The sequence below is a fragment of the Odontesthes bonariensis genome, chromosome 7 (genome assembly GCF_027942865.1).
Source record: "Odontesthes bonariensis isolate fOdoBon6 chromosome 7, fOdoBon6.hap1, whole genome shotgun sequence".
In the NCBI taxonomy this organism is placed as follows: Eukaryota; Metazoa; Chordata; class Actinopteri; order Atheriniformes; family Atherinopsidae; genus Odontesthes; species Odontesthes bonariensis.
The window spans coordinates 18,534,847-18,555,561 of record NC_134512.1 but is presented as its reverse complement, the minus strand read 5'-3'; the positions used below and the strand labels follow the sequence as shown (position 1 = coordinate 18,555,561).

At 40.3% G+C, this 20,715-nt stretch overlaps 2 protein-coding genes across 2 annotated transcripts; one reads left to right on the top strand and one right to left on the bottom strand.

Moving 5' to 3' along the window:
- The first annotated feature begins 10,568 nt into the window (after positions 1-10,568).
- ankrd34c (ankyrin repeat domain 34C) lies at positions 10,569-14,357 on the top strand. Its single transcript, XM_075469835.1, has 2 exons — positions 10,569-10,955; positions 11,705-14,357. Exon 2 carries the CDS (start codon positions 11,755-11,757, stop codon positions 13,342-13,344), a length of 1,590 nt encoding a protein of 529 aa, XP_075325950.1. The 5' UTR covers positions 10,569-10,955; positions 11,705-11,754; the 3' UTR covers positions 13,345-14,357.
- On the bottom strand, positions 14,093-19,715 carry LOC142383962 (retinol dehydrogenase 13-like). Its single transcript, XM_075469836.1, has 7 exons — positions 19,494-19,715; positions 18,264-18,404; positions 17,991-18,182; positions 17,721-17,882; positions 17,472-17,588; positions 17,181-17,385; positions 14,093-14,673 (listed from the first exon to the last, which is right to left on the bottom strand). Exons 1-7 carry the CDS (start codon positions 19,564-19,566, stop codon positions 14,568-14,570), a joined length of 996 nt encoding a protein of 331 aa, XP_075325951.1. The 5' UTR covers positions 19,567-19,715; the 3' UTR covers positions 14,093-14,567.
- Positions 19,716-20,715: the final 1,000 nt, after the last annotated feature.

The window sequence follows — 20,715 nt, the reverse complement described above, 5'->3', positions numbered from 1 at the left end:
AATAATGTGCTGCATCACCTCGTAGGAAACTCTTTGTCCTCTTGCACAGATCAGATCCGTTGCTGTGATATCATAGCTGCTGCCGATCACGCTTTCAGACTATTTTGTCAAAACAGGCTAGGACAATGAAATGCACTGTGAACCCTTTGATCAGCGCTAATGAATTATGGTTCCCCTCTCGATTCAGCATTCATTGAGTCACTGAACAGAGAACAGAATTGCAGCTTGAGTCAGAGGACAGCTAATGTGTTACCAACAGTCAAGGGATAATGAAAATAGATTATTCTTAAAAATAAATGAATTTCCTTTGAATTGACTGATGGCAGTTAATGCTAATGATAAAATACATAACACACATGTTTTTGGGTCACAATCCTTAAACCTAATATGACGTGGAGGAGGACGCATAACAGGAAGTAAGATGAGAAACATGAGTCACCATATTGTGATACAGACACAGTCGTGTCATGAACAGCATGCCGGCAGCATTCTGGGTATTTCCAACTCCTCAGGATGGGTGCCATTAGAAAATGTTGCTCAAAAGAAAAAGACGAACGAGAAATCCTCAAAAAAAAAGAATCTAGTAATTGCTTTAATGTTTAACAAAACAACTGAATCAATCATCGAAAGTAATCATGAATAAATAAAACTGAAATGTTTCTGGTATCAATAAACCTAGAAGAGAACATGGCCTCATGTCAACTTATTTTTCCCTTTCCGCTTGAAGCCAGTTTTGAGGTCAAAGCAGAAGCAGGGTTAATCCAACAGCTCTCTTGTCTGACCCTGCTGAATGAAGCGCTGCCCTGGCTTAGCTCTACACTGAGCAGGTAGAACGTCTTTAAATGGACGGAGGCATTTACCTCTGAAAGCCTTTCAAACCAAGAAACAGTGTTGTCATCACACCACACAAGATATGGTACTCAATATGTGCCCGCTGTCTGTGAGGTTAGAGTCAAACTCATTTGATTCCACACAAACGCGGGCAAAGCCCAGCATTTCAGAAATTCTGTACAACAGTTCATCCTTCGTTTGCTCAAAGACTGAATCATTAAAACATGGAATTCTCTGTTCCTGTTATATGTTGTAAAAAGGGATCAAATGACTGTGATGGAACAAAAGTGTAATGTGAGAGAATGTGCAGCTTTTCTCTTCTCTCTGAGGCCTCGTACAACATTTTGGATCATTTTGGTGGTGGTGTGTATGATCCAACTGTATGAACTGGGGAAAAAAACTGGCATGACACTTTTTGCAGCTCTAGAAGGAGCATCATGCAAATATTGATGGATCTTGCTCATCAAAGTAACATAATTTACATCCCATTTCTTGCAAAAGTGCTGGTGGTTGAGTTGCAGGGCGGGTAATATGGGGGGCAGATTTTGATAAGGCACTTTAGAAGAATGGGTGGAACAAAAAGAATCACGCTCCTGGTTCTCCTGGTTTTCCAACAACTTGGGAGTGTTGCAGTGTAGGATTGTAAAGCAAAATCATTTGTGATTGAACAAATTTAGCTCAAGCCTAACGTATACCTTTATATTTAAAGGTGCATTAACCGATACTTAGAATCAGCTTCTGTCGTTTATAGGTGACTGAAATTAACACCAAATTTTGCACATGACATATCAGTTATACATCAATTTTAACAGTTCTGCAGGTCTCCTGATGAATACACCAATGCTTTGTGATTATTGTGCGCTTTTTGATCTGTTACAAAATAATTTTAAAGTGCCTGAGTCACATCAGAGTTCATTAGTATTAATTATTACACGTCTTTCCAAATTACACTCTCAATAGACACGAGTAAAACCTGTGATTAGTAGTTACATTTTAAAGCCCTCACAACTCTAATTGACAAAAAAAACCCAGAGTACTATTCTGGTCTCACCGAATCCCAGGCTGCTGTGTCTGCTTAAAGTGGTGATCTCCCTCTGGGATGTGGAGTGCTGTGAGGCAAAGATAACTGGTTCTTATCTCGATCTGCTCAGTCAGGTATGAGAGCTCCTTGCCCAGGGGAACACCAGCACAGAGCCTCTCCAGCACAAGGGGAACCTGAGAGTAGATTAATTTTCCTTGCCTTTTACTGAGCACCGTTTGTTTTAATTACGTCGATTATCTTCCTCGCAGTGTTTTTGCTTACAGACTTTATCGCCACAGAGGCATATCATTGTCAGGCCTATTTTGAACTGAAATCAGACAGGAAAAGGGATTACAAACCAGCGGAGTTGTGATCAAGCTGAGAGAGCCTCCTGTTGAAAACTCTGATACATGTCCTGCCTGTTCTGTGTGTGCAAGCAGCAGGACACAAACACAGGCAACTCAGCCAAGTGTGTCAGCTAAATCAGTCTGATATGGAGAGTGTGAGAAAAAACAGGTGACACTATGCTCACAGTGCCATGAGGCTGATTGATCTATTGCTTTTTGAAGTTTCCTATTTGCAGGCACATGCAGCCATTTGAAAAAACATTACAAAGATCAGGTGACTTGTATTACGTGCATGTGGTTCAGTGCCTGCTTATTGCTGTGATCACTGACTCTGTGCTCACTGTGCTGATGTCAAATCTGGACATTTGTCAGTGGCATGTTTCTAAAAGTGGTTAAAGTATAATGCTGACTGTCACCTGGTTAGAATATGAATGACCAAATATCTGAAAAATTGAAGCAATCCCCCTCAACCTCAGCTGTTTATGGTGTTTATTGCTAAATATCAAAAGTTAACATCCAGTACTTCTCCAAATACTACGAGCCTAAGCGTAGGTTACCACAAGGATCGACCATTACTTTTCAATTTGTTCATGCTACACCCGGCCAGGGTTATCAGGTGGCGCTGCATCTCTTTTTACAGCCATGCTGATGAAATTCAGACTTTGAAATTCAGATTTTTCACTCAGTGTGTTAGAGTGGACATCCACCATTTAGGAGGCAAATGGTGGGATCTCTAGCTTTCCAAGGCCACAAGCATGAAAAATACAGAAACCCACATTGCTTTTAATCTGTCATCTGTATGTTAGGTGGTCTACAACAGTGAAACGCACTATGGAATAAGAGGGGTTGTAAGAATGTGTTTGTCAGTGGGTGAATTTGACTGTAAGTGTAAAGAGCTTTGAGTGATCAACAAGACTAGAATGATGCTATCTAAATGAAGACCATTACATGCATCTAATCTTGTCTCTTGATAATGCCAGCAATTGGACTTTTCTGTTAACTGTGTGGCAGTCACAGATTGTCACGGTTACAGATTTTTTTACAGCTCAGCTGGGATAAAGCACCAGTACTGATCATTGGTTTTAGAGTCTGAGAAGGAGAAATTGACCATCATCTGTAAATATCAATCCCAAGCCAAGAAGCAAGTAGTAAAGGAGAGATTTTAAAATAAGTCGTGTTACCCCGAAATAGTATTTTCTCAATTTTGGCATTTCCCAAAAGTGAGGTAATTTCTCTCTCTGAACAACACAGTGAAACTGATCTGTGCTTTTTTTTTTTTTTTTTAAAGTAGTATGTTACATTAGTCTGTAAGTGGGCTTCTGTCTGGTTTGCCCTGTTTAAATTTTTGTTCCCTGTGTTACCCCAATTTTTCCATGTGGATTTTTTCGAGGTACCCATATCTATTTGTAATGCCAGAGAAAGACGTTATCAGATCATATCATTTGCAGAGTCATGTTATTCTTAATTGACTGGAGGAACTCGGAAATGACCTGGAATCTCTAACAAGAAGGTGTCGTGCAAAGCCTTAAGTAGTTCTTTAGATTTTGTCCTTCATTTTTTTTCAGTTTGTATTGATAGACGCATAACATGTGTAACTTGGATGTCATTGTCCACTTTTTCACCAACATTTTTTTTCCAAATGCAGAGAAATATAAAATTATTAAATGTCAAGGAGGCTGCTATGCAGTGCAGGTTTCACTCAATGTGGGTTTGGGCTTAATTTATGGAATAATAGTTGTTTATGATATCCTAAAATGAGTCTAAAAGGTTTTCCTTGTTGTTATTATTGGTCAACTCTGTGTGCCATCCAATCCTGAGCCAAAAAAACAATTCTGAATGTAATTAAACTGAATGGTAAAGTTTTAGGAAATTTGTGAAAGTTTTTTTTTGTTTTTTTTTCGTCATATTCTCCCTTGATCTTACCCATTAAGTCTGTTTGAAATATTTCAACTAGGGGTAATCACATTAATGGTAATTTTGCCTTTTTTTAAAATATAGAAACAAGCTGTGCCTGAGTCATTGGTGAATTACAGGCTACTGATCATCAATAGGTCTGCTTGTTTGCGACTCTCCTCTAATTTGCTGGTAGACTGATTTGGTCCTTATTGAAATGCACAACAATAGTCGTGCCTGTGTTTACAGTCAGATGTCACCTGCCAATCTAGAAACTCCCATTTGGGCTGTTTTTTGATTTGTAACGACACACAAACTTCCGTGGGAAAGTAGATCCTCCCTGATGTGCCCTGTGACTGCAGAGAATTATGAAATTATTTCCTAATGCTGGGGAGACTCGGCTGATTTTTGCATTATTTCTGAATTTCACTTAACATTTTTGTGTGTGAATTAAAAAAAAATATTTCAAAAACCCATTTTTATCAACAATTTAACGTTAGTTCTTATCCCCTTTCATTGTATAGCATTTCATTATTGTTGGTCCTAAAATAGAGATGTCAACACTTTACCATAATCATTTTTACCAGCACTTGAGGCACCCTGGACTTGCTGCAGTCCTAATAGTGGGTGTTGCCTCATGAATGTGTTGAATGTGTTCATTTGGTGTTGATAATAAGAAAATGACACAACCACACAGCAGAAATAGCAGTGGAAGAAGTCCGACATCTTCCATACAGATATGTAATAACCCAGTTTCAGCGTATCTGTTTTCTTGATGTTTTAAGATTTGCTGTAAATGTATCTTTTGGGGTTTTCTGCATACGCTGCTGTTCGTGAGTAAAACAATGACCTTGAACAAAGCTTTAAGTCCAGATCAAAGGCTAAATTTGCAGCTCAATCATTAATCTTTGTGTGCTATGGGTGAATCTTTCAAAGAAGGGATATTGAGAGGCTCTCAGTCCACGACTAAATATCTATCACGTTTGATATTGTCAAGCATTCAGAGGGGAGGAATTTAAAGTGAGCTGTCAAAGAAGTACAGCTAGTCAGAGCTCAAGAGACAGGGTCAGGGAACAATATACCGTGAAACCTGCAAAAAAAAAATAACACTAACATGACAGAGGACATGGTGAAGAAACTACAATCTGCTCAGGAGTCTAAGCAGGGTTTTGTTAACTGGTAAGAACGCCCATCATAACCGATTTGAGCGAAGGAAGTCATTGAAAAAGATCTGCCACTCTCTCTTCAACAACCTGGCGAACTAAACCGATGGACTAACAAGGAATTACTTGTATATTTGTGTAACAAACTTGTCTACAGGACAGCTGGAACAGCTCAGTAAAGAACCAACTGTCCCTGTCGCTGATTAGTTGTGTAGTGTGAACACACCAGCCTTTCAAAACTCCCAAACACAAGTTGTGACAACAGTGAAAAAACTGGCTGGGGTTATGCTCTATTAAAGGACAGTGATTTGGAACATACCTTAATTTTGACAGCATTGCAAATATGGAGTTATGGTATCTTATTTGACAACCCTTTCAGGCATTTTCAAGCCAGAACGTGTGTGTGAGAGCATCTTATCAGTTAGGAACTGCAACACACTCACTCTGACAGTTTTCAGTGTGAAACCGCTCTTTTCTTATAGCACCCAGCAATAATTACTGACTTTTGTTTGCCCTCTGATACTTGCCAGCTCTTCCCACCTACTAACACAGTTGATAAGACCCAGCTGCAACACATATGCTGTCTTACACTTGCCACAGTAGGAACTCAATGTCTGAACAAAACCCCCAACTCGCCAACCTTTCATTTTTTAAAGCAGGATTATGGCTAAATAATTACTTGAATTAATTAGAGTAGATATGTGAAGAGATGTAAAATTCAGTGCTGTAGTGGTGTAGTCAGTTGATTCTGTTGCTCAGTGATTAATTATGGTTGAACCCAGAGGAGTATGACTTAGTCTTCAATTAACAGCTGGCAGGTATCCTGCCTTACAGCCATGTTATGAAGCCTCAGATCTATTGTTAGCTATGTCACCAAGACAGGGTGCATTTTGCAGAGGCCAGGCAGATCCTGTTTGGTCCTGTCATGTCTGATTGTGCTCATCAACAGACATGCTGAAGGACGGAGCAGAATGATTTGACGTCACCAACAACAGCATGCACAGAAAAAGCTTGTTCTTCACCTTTTGCTGCAGAGGAGGTGTATTTTGGTCAGCGTCTCATAGTGTCAAATACGTCACAGTCTCAGGGGTGTGAACCGCATGCAGCTAAGTTAAGTTCTCTGACTGACTGTCAGAACAGCCACTCATAAGCTCTGATGTACCCGCATACTCAGACAACCCAAATGTCTGACAGCTCTGAAAGGGTCTGTGATCAATTCACGGCACAATTCACTGTTATTGAATTGAAATCTGTTCAAAGACTCACCAACGTTTTCTACTTTATTCTACCAATAAAAGACCACAGCTGTTAAAAGATTTAGACACTTAGGATTTGAAGAGGCATTTGCAGTAATCTTAAGACACTTGAGCAACGGCTGTGCATTTTCTCAGTAGTTTTTCATTGGATTACTTAAATAGATATTAGGGGGATTTGGCAGATTTGGTGGTGTGAACAGAGATGTGAGAGATCCTTCCAAAACATTAATTTTGCTGTTACATTGGGTGGTTGATGAGGCAGTTACATAGTTCTTTAATCTGAAACTCTGCATGAAACTGATTAATAAAACTCTTGTTAATGTAGAAGTCATGGGATTAGATATTTGTGGTAAAATTCTTCCATAAAGTCCTTCCTATTCCAATATCCCATTAAAGGCTTTACAAGAACTTCTTATAGGAGGTCTGTAGAGATGATAAGCAACCAATTCTGAGGTTTCAAGCCCTCTGCTTCATTAGGACGACGTTGAGCTAAAACAGAAAATTCAACACGCTGGACATCAAAGTACCCACTCTGCAAAATGAGTAACAAACTCCTTATTAGATATGCATCAATCTCCTAGGATACAGCCAACATACACAATGATCACCCAGCAAAACTGTTGGCTGTATAATGCTCTTGAATAATGTTCAACTCAATTATTGCTCACCAGAAGGGCAGGTGTTGGTTTGCACTGCGAGATGTGAGAGAATAGAAGGAGCGAAGATGGAGACGGATGCAGAGGAGGAGTGGAACCATTTCAAAATTTCAAGTATGAGAAAGTAGCACTTTTAGACACGACAAGATCAAAGTGTCTTCAAATGTGTTATACTTCACGGGTTATAATCATGAGTGGATGAGGGGGGGGCACTGGCAGCATAAGTGAGGGGTGGCAGGGTTTTAAACTGCACCGGAGGCATTTTTTCCCTATATCTGCCGAGGTAGGAGGGAGGCAAGGAGCAGTCCGGTGCAAAGCTGCAGCAGGGTTCGTGTCAGTTTATTGCTGTCGCAGCCCACACATTCGCTTGATACAATCGCAGAGGCACCAAATGCCATGAGAATGTCAAACTCAGTCTTTAAAGAGACAACCACCACAGAGGAAGAAACGCAAGAGCACCACAACAGGTGATAAATGTGCGGGAGAAATCCTCCTCTATGTTGAAATGCAAATGGTGTTATCAAGAAGAAAGGGACAGAGAGAAATAAAAAGATCTCTTTTATAGGACAGTTTCCTTAAAATAGCATATTTGAACATCTCTGATTGCAGGTTTTCCTCTGATCAGCTCTACAGTTCTTCATCTGTAGACACAGTTTTCTAATCTTAACCTATGTGGATCATGGAAAAAAGTTACCACGTGTCATTTGCTTCTTGTTGAGAGGGAGGAACTGCCATTGTGTTTGCATGCCTGATATGAAGCTACTGATAGCAGCTGGCTAACTAAGCTCTGCACAAATATTGGAAACAGACTAAAATTGGTTGGAAAAAAGCCAAAGCGTAAAACTAAAAAAATCAACAGTTTTGGGGATGTTGCGTGTCAGACTTATTCTTGGTATGTGGCAGTTTCCCAGCAACCAGTGGAGGCTCCAGGAGGTTGCTGCTCCCAAACATGTAACCCCAATAAAACAGCAATTTGCCATTTTCACAGTTTTCACAGGTTTTTGGATGGACTAAAGAAAGGAGATGTTCAAGCAGGGAAATTTTGTCACCTCTGGAGAGAGTCAACCAGGCTGTGCCAGTTATTAGACAGTCAGCTTCTGTAATGGTGGCCCAAGCTTTCTCCCAAACTGCCTTTGTTCATTCTGGTAATGTAAACTTGAGCTAAACTTGAGTCAAGGTGCTGCATCTTTTACTGCACTTTTTGCTAGCTATTGGTTGTCAATGTCAAGCTGTATTAAATACCTGACAGGTTTCTCATATTATATAGAATACTGTTGTTTAATGAGTTGCGATTTGTTAAGCATATTTCTAGGCAAAACAGAAGTAAATTGATGTATGCTTTGATAGATTTAAAGTTTTCATTCTGAATATTTAATGTTATGCTCAAAATAGAAAGCATTCATCTATTTCCAAAGCATATTTGAGAGTCAGATACATGCAAATATGCTGTTAGCTTTCAGCACATTTTTCCATCTTTGATGAGATCATTGTTGATTCCCACCATCCTCTGATAAGTCTGTGAAGCCAGACGTTTGATCAGCATACGATTTTAAAAATAGATATGGTATTCTGAATACCAGAATAATCAAATCCATATTCCATTTTTTTACATTATGATATAAATTCTATTTTAATCTCATTTTTCTTGTCAACATTGCCAAAAATTTGTTTATGTTTTCTGTTACTGTCTTCTTCAGGAGATATTGTGTTCAGACTCTCAGTTGTTGATAACTTATACATGTATTTTACCAGGTGTATAAATAGTCCCAGAGCTATGCTCCATCCTGATGAGTAAAAATCTCACAATGCAGACGGAAGAAAAGGTTATATTTAGAACGGAGGGATGGAAGAGCAGCAGCTGCGACGTCAGATATCTGAAAATGGAAAGTGCTCCCAGGGGTGGCAGTGCTTAAATTATTATTTTCCCCCTTTAATATACCATAGACGACATAACTGTTGGGGCAAAAATCACACCACATGATGACCACTGACGTCCATGTAGCTCCCAGTGCTAATTAATCTGTCTAAACCAGTGAGCTTTGGCGTTGTTCTGATTCCTAGTCCATAATACCTCTGCTGACAGTCGCTTTGTGCATCATACAGCTTATATCCTATCAAAACATTCAAATTCTGTCCCTTTTTTTGCCCTTCAAAAATTGCGCTTTGGATTTCATGCAAACAAAAGAACTGAGACATCCTTATATATTTCTCACACAGAAACATTTGAACTTTCCAAGATACAGACAATATTTCATATGACTATATTATTTACCAAATAAGGCCAAAATAACCAAATGAATGAAGGCATACGCATTTTTATCATCATGCCTTTTGAATGTAGCTCTTCCTATTGGTGACATTAGTGTGTGCTGTTTTATAAAACCCTTTTCCATGCACCTTGTAAACAACGCATCCTCCGGGACTGAGAAACCAATCACAGGTGAGAAAGCACTGCCTGCATTGACAACTGGAGTTCTGAGACGTCAGGTGTTTGGACGGGTAATAAAGTGATTAGTCGCAGTCTCAGAGGAAAAAGAGCAGGGGTCAAAGGACTAATGAGCGAACGTGGTGGTGGTGGCTTACTCATGAGTGGAAGAAAAAGTTTTAAAAAAATCCACCACCTTCAAAAATATCTGTGTAAAAGCCTTAAAAGCTTTTGTGTTTCTGGTGGAATGTTGTGTGTCTGATTTACCTGTTCCTTGTAGGGCTGAGAACATCACTGTTCTCATTAGAAACTGCCTCTGTGCTGTCTCATAGCAACCTAAAAATAGAAATGTCCCTATTAGGCTGTATAGCTGTGATGGCTTCTACAAGTTTTGGCCTCTTTAATTGTACAGGGTAAATATAGTGAGTGCAAAAATATTAAGCTCCATTCCTTAAATTTGCTGAACTCATGCCCATGCAAGAGACAGGACTTGTTGGAAATGAGAAATATGAATCAGCATTGAAAATCAAATTATTGACAAATGGTTACTGTTTTTTCTGTAACTCCTGATTTTACAACATATTGGAAATTTCATTTTAAGAAACAGTGTGATCCTGAGCAGATTCCTTTGTCACATTTCACAGTTCAACTGTCTTTGCTGTGCCCTTTATTACATGACAGGTAGAGAGCCTGCCTCTGTTCCAACACTGATGTTCCACAGCAGAAAGATTCAAAATTATTTATAGCACAGACTTACTATCTGAGGCATGGATTCACAGCGGATGGATTCTTACAAACCAGCATAAGCCACAAGACACTTGTTTTCATTATGCGCAGGCCAAACTCTGCCCCTTGTGCTACTTTCGTTTACAAACTGTTCTGTTACGATCATTGTAAATAAGATATAAACAAAGCGAACAGTCGCATGTCTTCAAGGGGTGGCGCTCATTTTGTTTGCGTTCCGCAGATATAAAGATCAGGACATAGGTTTCCAGCAGACGCCGTTTATTTCGGTCGACTCTGACGTCAAGAGAATACACGTTTCATTCAACAAGCAAGAAACTAAGTTATTTATAACTCGCTGCATCTCTAGGTTGTGATCTTTGAGTGCGCAGTGAAAGGAATACTCCCCATTGGACTGATGTAGCATGCCACCATAACAAAAGCCACACGGCTCATGTGCTATGGTGACAGAGGGGTACGGCACTCTGCAATCCAAACCAGGACGCATCGATGGGAGCAGCCACGGCTGAAAATTGGGACATTGCAAACTTTGTATTTTGAATCATTTATTTCCCCCAACATCTCTCCCTCTTTGAAGACACTGGGTGCTTTGAACATGGAGAATCTCTTCTCTGACCAGGTAAGAAGACAAGCAGAAGTTGCTATGTGAAATTGTTAAATTACAAAATTATTGAAGGCAAAGGTTAATGAATTAAACTTTATGTCCCTGCCTTGCGTCGCTGCTAGAAGAGGCTTGCAAATTAGATTTACCTGTTAAATTGCGAGAATTCGGGCGATCAGCTCTAACGATTTGCAAAGAAGCGCGTCTCGCCAAGTTATCCGAAATTAGCACCACGGACAGCGACTCCTGCGTCTGTCGTGCCTTTTATCTAGTGTTTGTGACACCATTTTTAATGTAGATATAAAACAAAGCGCAGTCTCGTGGATACATTACATTTCTTCGAAAAAGAAGGATGAACAAGGTTGGTGTTTTTGCGCACTCGTAGTGGATAGTGAAGGACTCTTGAGCTATTGAGAAATACGCGCAAGCAGTTTTCTTGGTGGAGATATGAGTTTTGATTTTAACATCCAAATAACACCACCTGATTATTCATCAGAAGTGTTTGCGACTCTAACAGGTAGTGGTACCTTGCTGTCTTCGGCGTTTTGGGAAATGAGTATGATCATGCTTTCTACGTGCATTGCTTCTATCTGACTGATTAATTAAGGAATATATCCCCTATAGCCTACCGGAGAAAAGTAATAATAAGTTATATTTATAATATATGTTATAGCAGACTGCCACCTGCTGGTTGTTATTATTTGCAAGCCCGTGAACAAACAAATTGAGTCTTATGAGCTAAACTAATTCCACAATTTGTTTCAAAGGTCTGTGAGCTGTGAATTCAGTACTGAGAAGATCTGTGACTGGCTGGAAAATGGCAGATATTCTGGAGCTGCGCACAGATGGAAACTCACTCCTGAAGGCAGTATGGCTCAGACGCTTGAGACTCACCAGGCTTCTGTTAGAAGGAGGTGCATACATCAACGAGAGCAATGAACGTGGGGAAACGCCACTCATGGTGGCCTGCATGTCAACACACTCTGACCAGCAGAGTGTGAGCAAGTCAAAGCTTGTCAAATATCTGCTAGACAACGAGGCGGATCCCAACATACAGGACAAAGCAGGCAGGACAGCTCTAATGCATGCCTGCATTCATAAGGCAGGACATGAGGTGGTGGATCATCTCCTGAGCAATGGGGCGGATCCCAGTCTGGAGGACAGGAGTGGGGCTTCAGCTCTGGTCTTTGCCATCAATGCAGATGATAAGAAGACACTAAAGTTGCTCTTGGATGCATGCAAGGCTAAAGGCAAGGAAGTAATCATAATCACAACAGACAAGTCACCATCTGGCACCAAAACTACCAAACAATATCTTAATGTCCCCCCATCTCCAGAGCTGGTTGAGAGGTCATCCCCTGAATACTGCACCTCTCCCTCTGATGTTGATGTTACTGCATCTTCAACATCTGAACAAGATCAACAAAACACTGTCTTCAGTTTCCAGACGAAGCTAAAAACATCTAGTGCAGCTGCAAAGCTTACAAATGGGCCCACGTCTCCAACTCGCCGGGCTGCAAACCCCAAGCGTGCCCGTCTGCCTCAGCTTAAAAGGTTGCAATCAGAGCCCTGGGGACTGATTGCCCCCTCTGTCCTGGCTGCAGCCGCTGCCCATGAGGAGAGCAAGAAAGCTACTCCTGACGAAGATGTTGTTGCAGGGGTGAATGGACTCTCTCTGAGTAAGAGATCGGCTTTATCCCGACAGAACAGTGTGGATGGGAAGGACAGCTTATTCCCACTGGTAGGCGAGCAGCCTTGCAAAATGACAACCTCATTATCAGTTCCTCCAACATCTAAACCATCATATGAAAGGTCTCTTGGTCAGCACCAGCCGCTGGCTCGGCGCAGTACTGTGCCCACAGAGCAGGAGAGCAGCAGCTGCAGCAGTGGACTAGTCAGTCTGAGAGACACAATGCATAGGAGACGTCTGGGAAATGATCACTATGACTCAGATTCACAGCTCTATTCAGACTCTGCCATGTTAGACTCTCCTAAAGTCCCAGTGGAACGAAGGAAACTAAACACTTCTCCTCTTGCGATGCTTACCAGTTCAAGAGAATCTCTTGACAGCAACGCCAGCACATCTTCTCCCAGCACAGCACGCAGGCGTGGACCATGCTTCCTGGAGCGGAGGGGCTCGGGCACATTGCTGCTGGACTACATCTCTCACACCAGGCCTGGCCACCTGCCCCCTCTCAACGTCAACCCAAACCCTCCTATTCCTGATATTGGGGCAAGTAACAAGCCCTCTTCACCTCTGGCCACAGGTTTTAGATCCATAGCTCCAGTAGCACCAAACACACCAAAGAAAGGAGGTCTTAAGATGAAAAAGAAACTTGTGAGAAGGCACTCTATGCAAGTGGAGCAGATGAAACAGCTGTCGGATTTTGAAGAGGTTGCTCATTAGGTAGCGATGGTGTTATTACAGCAAATAGTGTGGAAGTAAATATGTAAACACCCTAAATTGTCAGGAAGTACGTCCATATGTCCACTTGTGTAGAAACACAGTCATCTAGATGTTGAATGATGTATAATTTATTGAAAAATAAATTCATATATATATATAAATAAATATATATATATATGTATGTATACATTTATTGAAACTGAGCAATATAGATAGTTTTCTTCCCTGTGTTACATCCAACCGTAAGGATTATTATCTTTTGACTCAACAATATCTGTCGTATATGTTTTACACATTTGAATGTAAATGCCAAGACAAGGTACTTTTCCTCTTAACTAGCTCTTACATGATCATGTAAAATGTAGGAAACATACAGGTTTAGTTTGTAGCCAGCAGGCCACTTGGGTGCACTTTGTGCATGTGTAATTAACGCCCTTAATGGACTTTTACTGGAAAAAACAAAACAAAAGATTGATGCACTTGTCTGAGATGTAGCTTTGAGTGAGATGAAATCTGACTGTTTGTAGCAATTTTGTACAAAGTGCCTTCAAGATAAAGACCTAAAAGAAAAGAAAGAACATATACATTTGTTGTATTAAGACCATTTGAATTAATGTTGATGTAATCAACATGTGTTTTTATTTTAACACAGCGAGTCTCACATAGGAACAAAATAAAGTCTCGTGAGAAATAATATACACCATCTGAATCGACATTATGCCTTAATAACAGGTAAAACAATGGGCTATGAGGTTTAACAGCACTTTAATGCAGAGGAGGAAGAAACTGAACATGTTGCCATTAACAGTGTTAGAAAAGCTTGTCATAGAACTTGTAATCCCTTTATGTTAATTTCAAGCAAGAGTACATGACCTGTAAGCCCTCAGTCAACAGACATTGGTGAAGCTTTATGTCATTTCGAATGGCAATCTAAAGATCGTACAGCTTCCATGTAACTTATCTGTGAAGCAGTGCTTCTGTTTCAGAAAAAACTACTTTAATCCATAGTATTTTTGCAGGTAGTTTGTTGTACATTCTAAATAAATGTCTATCACTTGTGACTTCCTTTGTTTTGCCTTTTGACTGATTTGTCACCATAAGCTGCCCAACTGCTTATAGCCACACAGATGCTCACTGGAAGACGCACTGGTGCATCCTCGGGCAAACTAGTGGTAATTTGGGAACTGTGATGACGACAGTCCTCATCGTCGTCACCATCAATGTCACTGCGATTGTGTTAGACCGACCATGGAGGCACTCAGATCCCACAGCTTCTTGGCGGCTTCATCATCCAGTGCCTGAGGGGCGGTAGCTTTAGGGGCACAGTCACTGCAATCAGTGAACAATTCATTGTTAAACACACAACTTGATGTATTCTCCTTGATGCACTCCTACTGTTCACATTAAGTCACATAAATAAGTTAATAATTCAAGAATAAATTATGAATATGAATGTATCCACGAGACATCTTGCAAGGTAATATAGCAGTATTTCTCCAAGATAATGAAAGCTAGTCAGATAGCTCTGTGATAAGCAGCGTATTAAGATAAATTTATCAGTTGGATATATCACCGTCTGCAAGATACCTCTCACAACACAGGATTCAATCAATATTTTATATTTGTTCCCTCCATTATGAAGATGTTTTCGTTTATTAGATTTATAGGCCACCACGATTAAAGTGTGTTAATGAGATGTGGAGTCAACACATGTGCAACATGTAACAACGCTTAAATGTCAGTCGTTCGCTGGAAAATAGCTGAACTCCAAGAACATAAAGAGTTCAGATAAAGTGATAAATAGAAAAGGAGAAATTCCTCTTATGCAAAGTCAGGGTTGCAAAAAAAAGGTAAAGTGAGCAGCAGAGCCAAAGTTCCAGACAACTAGATTGTTTTGATTTTAATACATATCTTTGAGTATAAAGAAGCACAAAATCAGGCAAGATGACCATTCCCTTCAAGTATGATCCGTATCCTGATCCTGACATACTTTTTAAGAATGATTCTTGAGTAAAAATCTAGTTTTGAATTACACTAATCCACTTTTTTATGCCAATGCCAGATCAAATCACTCCTGTAATATCTTTTAAATGCGTCACTAATCATTACTTGTGGAGCATTCAGCAGCAAAAAAGAGATATGTTCCTCGGGTGTCAGTGGATAGTAAAGCAGAGTTAAAAAGAAGGTGAATATTGAGTCAACACTGATCACGTTCAGGGGCATGACCTTAAATGAATGTTAATGTTGTTCTGCGTCTGCTCGATGTGTTTTATATGCACTGGTCATGCACTTGATCAGAAGCGGTGCTCATCCTGACATTAAGTGGACTGGAAACAACATAAAAGATTCAATCCATTTCTATAAAAGAGTGTTTTTAGTGCCTCAGCAACCCATATCATGTTACCTTACTAAAAAATTAAATAACTCCACTGAGTGACATTCAGTAACATACTGTATGTGTGACCCTTCCAAGTTATTCCACATTTTGTTTAGCGTCAGACTCATCTAAAAATTGAAATTTCTCCCATTGTTCTTGGCAGAAATGCTCAGGTTCACAGGTTAGACGGAGAGCTCTCAGCAATGCTGCACTGGGTTCAGGTGCAGACTCTGTCCAAGTCTCTCCACCACTTTCCAGAGTTTTCCTACCGTCACCACAGTGTTTTCTTTATGCTGGTCTTTAGGTTGAAGGTAAACCTTTGCTCCTCCCTGAGATCCTGAGCTCTCCGGAGGAGCTTTTCATTCAGGATTATTCTATAGTTTTCTGCATTAATCTTTCCCTCTATCCTCACAGATTTCCCAGGCACTTTAGCAGAAAAAACACATCCCCACAGGATGATACTGCCATTACAAAAATCAGGTGATGCCTCGTTTCCTGCACACACAAGGTTAGAAATTGTGGCTAGATAGTTTAGTTGTCACCCCCTGGATTTAACTAAGTAAATATGTAAGAACCTGCCATTAGAAAAGTAACGTAGTGATTACTATGTTTCAGTTATCTAACCCTAACTGATGCAGTGAGTAGCGTTGTAAAGCCTTCAGAAAACCACATTAGTGAGGTTCATTGGGTAAAAAAAGCTTCAGTTTGTTATGGAGCATAAAGATTACCCATCATGCCTTGTGTTTAGTGTACAATCCTGTAAGGGCAGCTTATGATCTTGGGTTGCTTCAGTTGGTCAGATGCCCAAATAATGAGTTTAGCTGACTGCCTGAATACACTGAATGACCAGCTCCACCCATCATTTTTCTCTAACCTGGTGGCATTTGAATAACCCAAGATAACAATGCCAGGATTAACTGGGCTCAAATCATGAAAGAGTAGTTCATGGAGCATGAGATATCATTTTCACACTTTGATTGGCCACCCACAGAGTCCAGAACTTCACCTCATTAGGAGGCTTGGAATGTGCTTGAGAAGACTTTATGCCATGCTCTGACTCTACCACCATACACACAATCCTGCTGAAAAACTAATGCAATTCTGGATGGAAATAAATGCAGTGACACTGCATAAGCTTACTGAAATCATGGGGAGAACAAAGCACTGATATTGGAATTATATCTGATGGATGAGTGGAGATGTCAGATGCTAAATTGGGACTGAAGCTTTCAAAATACCAACTCTGATAAATGATAACGCAGCCTGTCAGCGTTGTGTTTTCAGTATGCTTTGTTACTTACACATGGACAACCCTTTTACTAAATCAGCGTGGGAGTGACAATGTGCTTAAGGGTACATATTAATTCAAATATCTGTATGAAATAAAATTACCTGACTTGAAACCACAGCAATATTGAATCTGATAGTCTAACCTCTTGTTGTGAAACTGCTGACTGACCTGTAGTAGAGTCCACTCTCATTCTGCAGATTTTCGTCCACAGCACAGTAGATGGTGGTCTGCGCCCCCTCTTTTGGAGACTTGATGAGGAAAGACAGCGGTGTGTACACAACTCTCTTCCACAGGGGTATGTTGGGCCAGAAGTGTCGGCCAAGTTCAGTCCGAATTATTCCAGGGTGGAGGCTATACGTTGCAACTCCAGTGCCTGCAAGATGACAACATTTTAAATGGTCTTCAAATTGAAACAGCAGACATTCTTGTTAAAGTGAGATACAGTGGGATACAGCATACCTTGCAACCTCTTGGAAAGCTCCCTGGTAAAGAGAACATTGGCTAGTTTACTTTGAGCATAGCTTTTCCAAGGCCTGTAATCTTTTTCCTGATTTATGTCATCAAAGTAGATTTGACCTGTTGAGCAGAAGCAGTAGATCCTTATTCACAGATGTGCTGTTAAATGAAACGGAAATGACATTCCTAAAATAAAATTAAAAAGAAACATGTGCATCTTTTATTATGAAACTGAAAAAGAGAGGGGGGCACCTCTTTCATGTGCTAAACTGGAGACATTGACAATGCGGCTCGGAGCTGACTTTTTTATGAGATCCAACAGACAGTTTGTTAAAAGGAAGTGGCCCAGGTGGTTCACACCAAACTGCATCTCAAAGCCATCCTCAGTCTTCCATTGTGGGCAGCTCATTACACCTAGGAATAATGAAAAAAAAGTGGACATTAGTTTACCACCTTCCAGCTGCTTGTCCACACAATGTGACGAATCCGCTATCAAGGGTCGACTGGGATTTCTTCATTCACCTGCATTATTGATGAGAACATCCAGTCGCTGTTCATTCGCTAGGATATCTTTGGCAAAGTGGCGCACCGACTCTAGAGATGCCAGGTCCAGCTTTTTGACAATCACATTGTCGTTTCCACTCCTCTTTCTCACATCTTGTGCAGCTTTGTTCGCTCTGTCCATGTCTCTGCAGGCCAAGATTATCCGTGCACCTGAACATAGCAGCGAAGTCTAAAAAAAAGTGTTTCTTAAAATAAATTTCATCCAAGAGTGAAATATATCACACCACCAACCTCTTTTAGCAAGATCAACAGCGGTTTCTTTGCCAATCCCAGTGTTGGCTCCAGTGATCAATATGGTTTTTCCATCTAACCGGGCTTTGCTGTGACACACACCACCTGCCATCCATTTCTTCAATCCAAAAAGTCCCACTCCTGTCAAAAAAAAAGAATGTCCACACATTTACTCAAACAATCGGAACCGTACTCCACACCTTGTAGAAAGCTGTGAAAGATTCTCCAGATTGTTTCTGTTTTAACCAATACACACATCCTAAAGTCTGAACATATTTTACATAAAAAAAAATGTTTAATCACTTTAAATCCATAAAAAAAAAAATATAGCATATGGTTTATCCTGGCAAAACTTTAAGGTTCCACCTTCTGATATATATAGAAAAATGTGCAGCTGTTTTCATTGCATTGTTTTATTAAGACAAGATAAAGCATGGGTTCATGTTGTCGTTGTTCATGTAACTGTTATAATTGCCTTGACATTCATCTAATTTACTTAATGCAAGGATTTTTCTATGCTTGGATTTTTGTTGTCCCACATTATGATGTCAGCATGTCCTGGGCAGAGGAACAATAGATGGTATCTTCGAAGAAGCTAACAGGGATTCAACCAAACAAGCACAAGGAAAAATTGAAGAGCATCTGTTTCGCAGTTTTTTGACATTTCATGGATTATGTGATTAGTGGATTAATTAAAGAAAACAATATTAGTTGCCACATCAGTTGACAGGGACTAAAAAAATTCCATACTTATTACAAGCTTTATAACTACAACACAGTCTACTAAAAGTATTAATGAGGCGCTCAGAAATAATAATCTAACAATAATCAAGGCAAAATACACGTAAATACTTATCAAAGCTATGCAGTGGCCAGATAATCAATTTAAATAGTAAAAAGCTATTTTTTAGCATCTGTAATCTGATGTTACAGTTACAAAACAACTTAACGAAAACATGTTAAATAAACTTAAACAAGACCCCGACATGTTTTACTGTTAAAGAAATATACTTTTTATGTATGTACTGTATTTATCTGACAGATTGATTATTGATTATTGACAGATTACTTGAGGAAATACAATTTATTCAAATAACAAGTTGCAGCTGTAACAGAATCTAAGCAACACCCGTTTATAACAACATCACACGCATGATATGTGTGCTCTGATAAGCGCACTTGATGCCCCCGGTTGTCACTGAGTCAGTGTCAGGCCAGTGCATACGTTACCTGTCAGTGTGACCACAGTAATAGTTTTAGGGTACTGCAGAAAAAACGACCTTGTAGCTGTGAGGGCCTGCATTGTTGAATTCACACTGTACTCCTGCAAAAGAAAAAGCCGTTAAAGTCCGATTGCTGCTCTTTCGGTGTATAGAGCAACTCTGTTATCTCTCTGCAAACCGACAACAGGAAAAGCCTTCTATAACAGCTGCTCACGTTTCTGCTCAGATACGTAACTCACACCGGAAGTACACAGGAAGTACCGCCTATCGTCACACCGTACAGGAATCTGATTGGTTCCTCACATCAGTAAATCTCAAAACTCTGCCAAACAAGTTATAAAACAAGCAGATCTCTGGAAATGAACCCCGTAAAGAAACATTTGTCATATATGTAAGTGCATTACTTTGAAACTTTGTCTTGCCAGTTGTGCTGCTGTGCTCCACGTGTTGTCCACACTGCTCCAGTTTAAACAGAAACTCTGAGCCAATTTAGTGAACATGTTATGTGGCGACACTCTTTTTAAACTACCCCAAACATTATTTATTTGTTTATTTATCCATTTAGAAATGATGCCCTTTATGTACATTTTGTTTAAGTTTGAGTTCCATTTAAAGCGAAGACATAGCCCTTCCATGGGGGAAATAAAGCCAAGAAAGCCAAGAAAGCCCAGCAGCGTCTCTACTTCCTGCGAAGGCTGAGGAAGGCACATCTCCCACCTCCCATCCTCACCACATTCTACAAAGGAACCATCGAGAGCATCTTGAGCAGCTGCATCACTGCCTGGTTTGGGAATTGCACCATTTCGGATCGCAAGTCCCTGCAGCGGGTAGTTAGGACAGCTGAGAAGATCATCGGTGTCTCTCTCCCCTCCATCACAGACATTTACACTACACGCTGCATCTGCAAAGCAACCAGCATTGTGGATGATCACACACACCCCTCACACACACTCTTCACCCTCCTACCGTCTGGGAAAAGGTACCGAAGCATCCGGGCCCTCACATCCAGACTGTGCAACAGTTTCTTCCCCCAAGCTATCAGACTTCTAAACAATCAGACTCTGGCATGAAACAAATTGCACACATGAAGGACTGGACTGAACATGCACACACACACTATCTCATCCCTTAAATCTGTCTACTCAAACTCAAGAGTACAATGTTTACACTTATTTCAAATATGGACAAATAACTGCTGCTAAACACATTGTTTACACCCACTGTTCCCA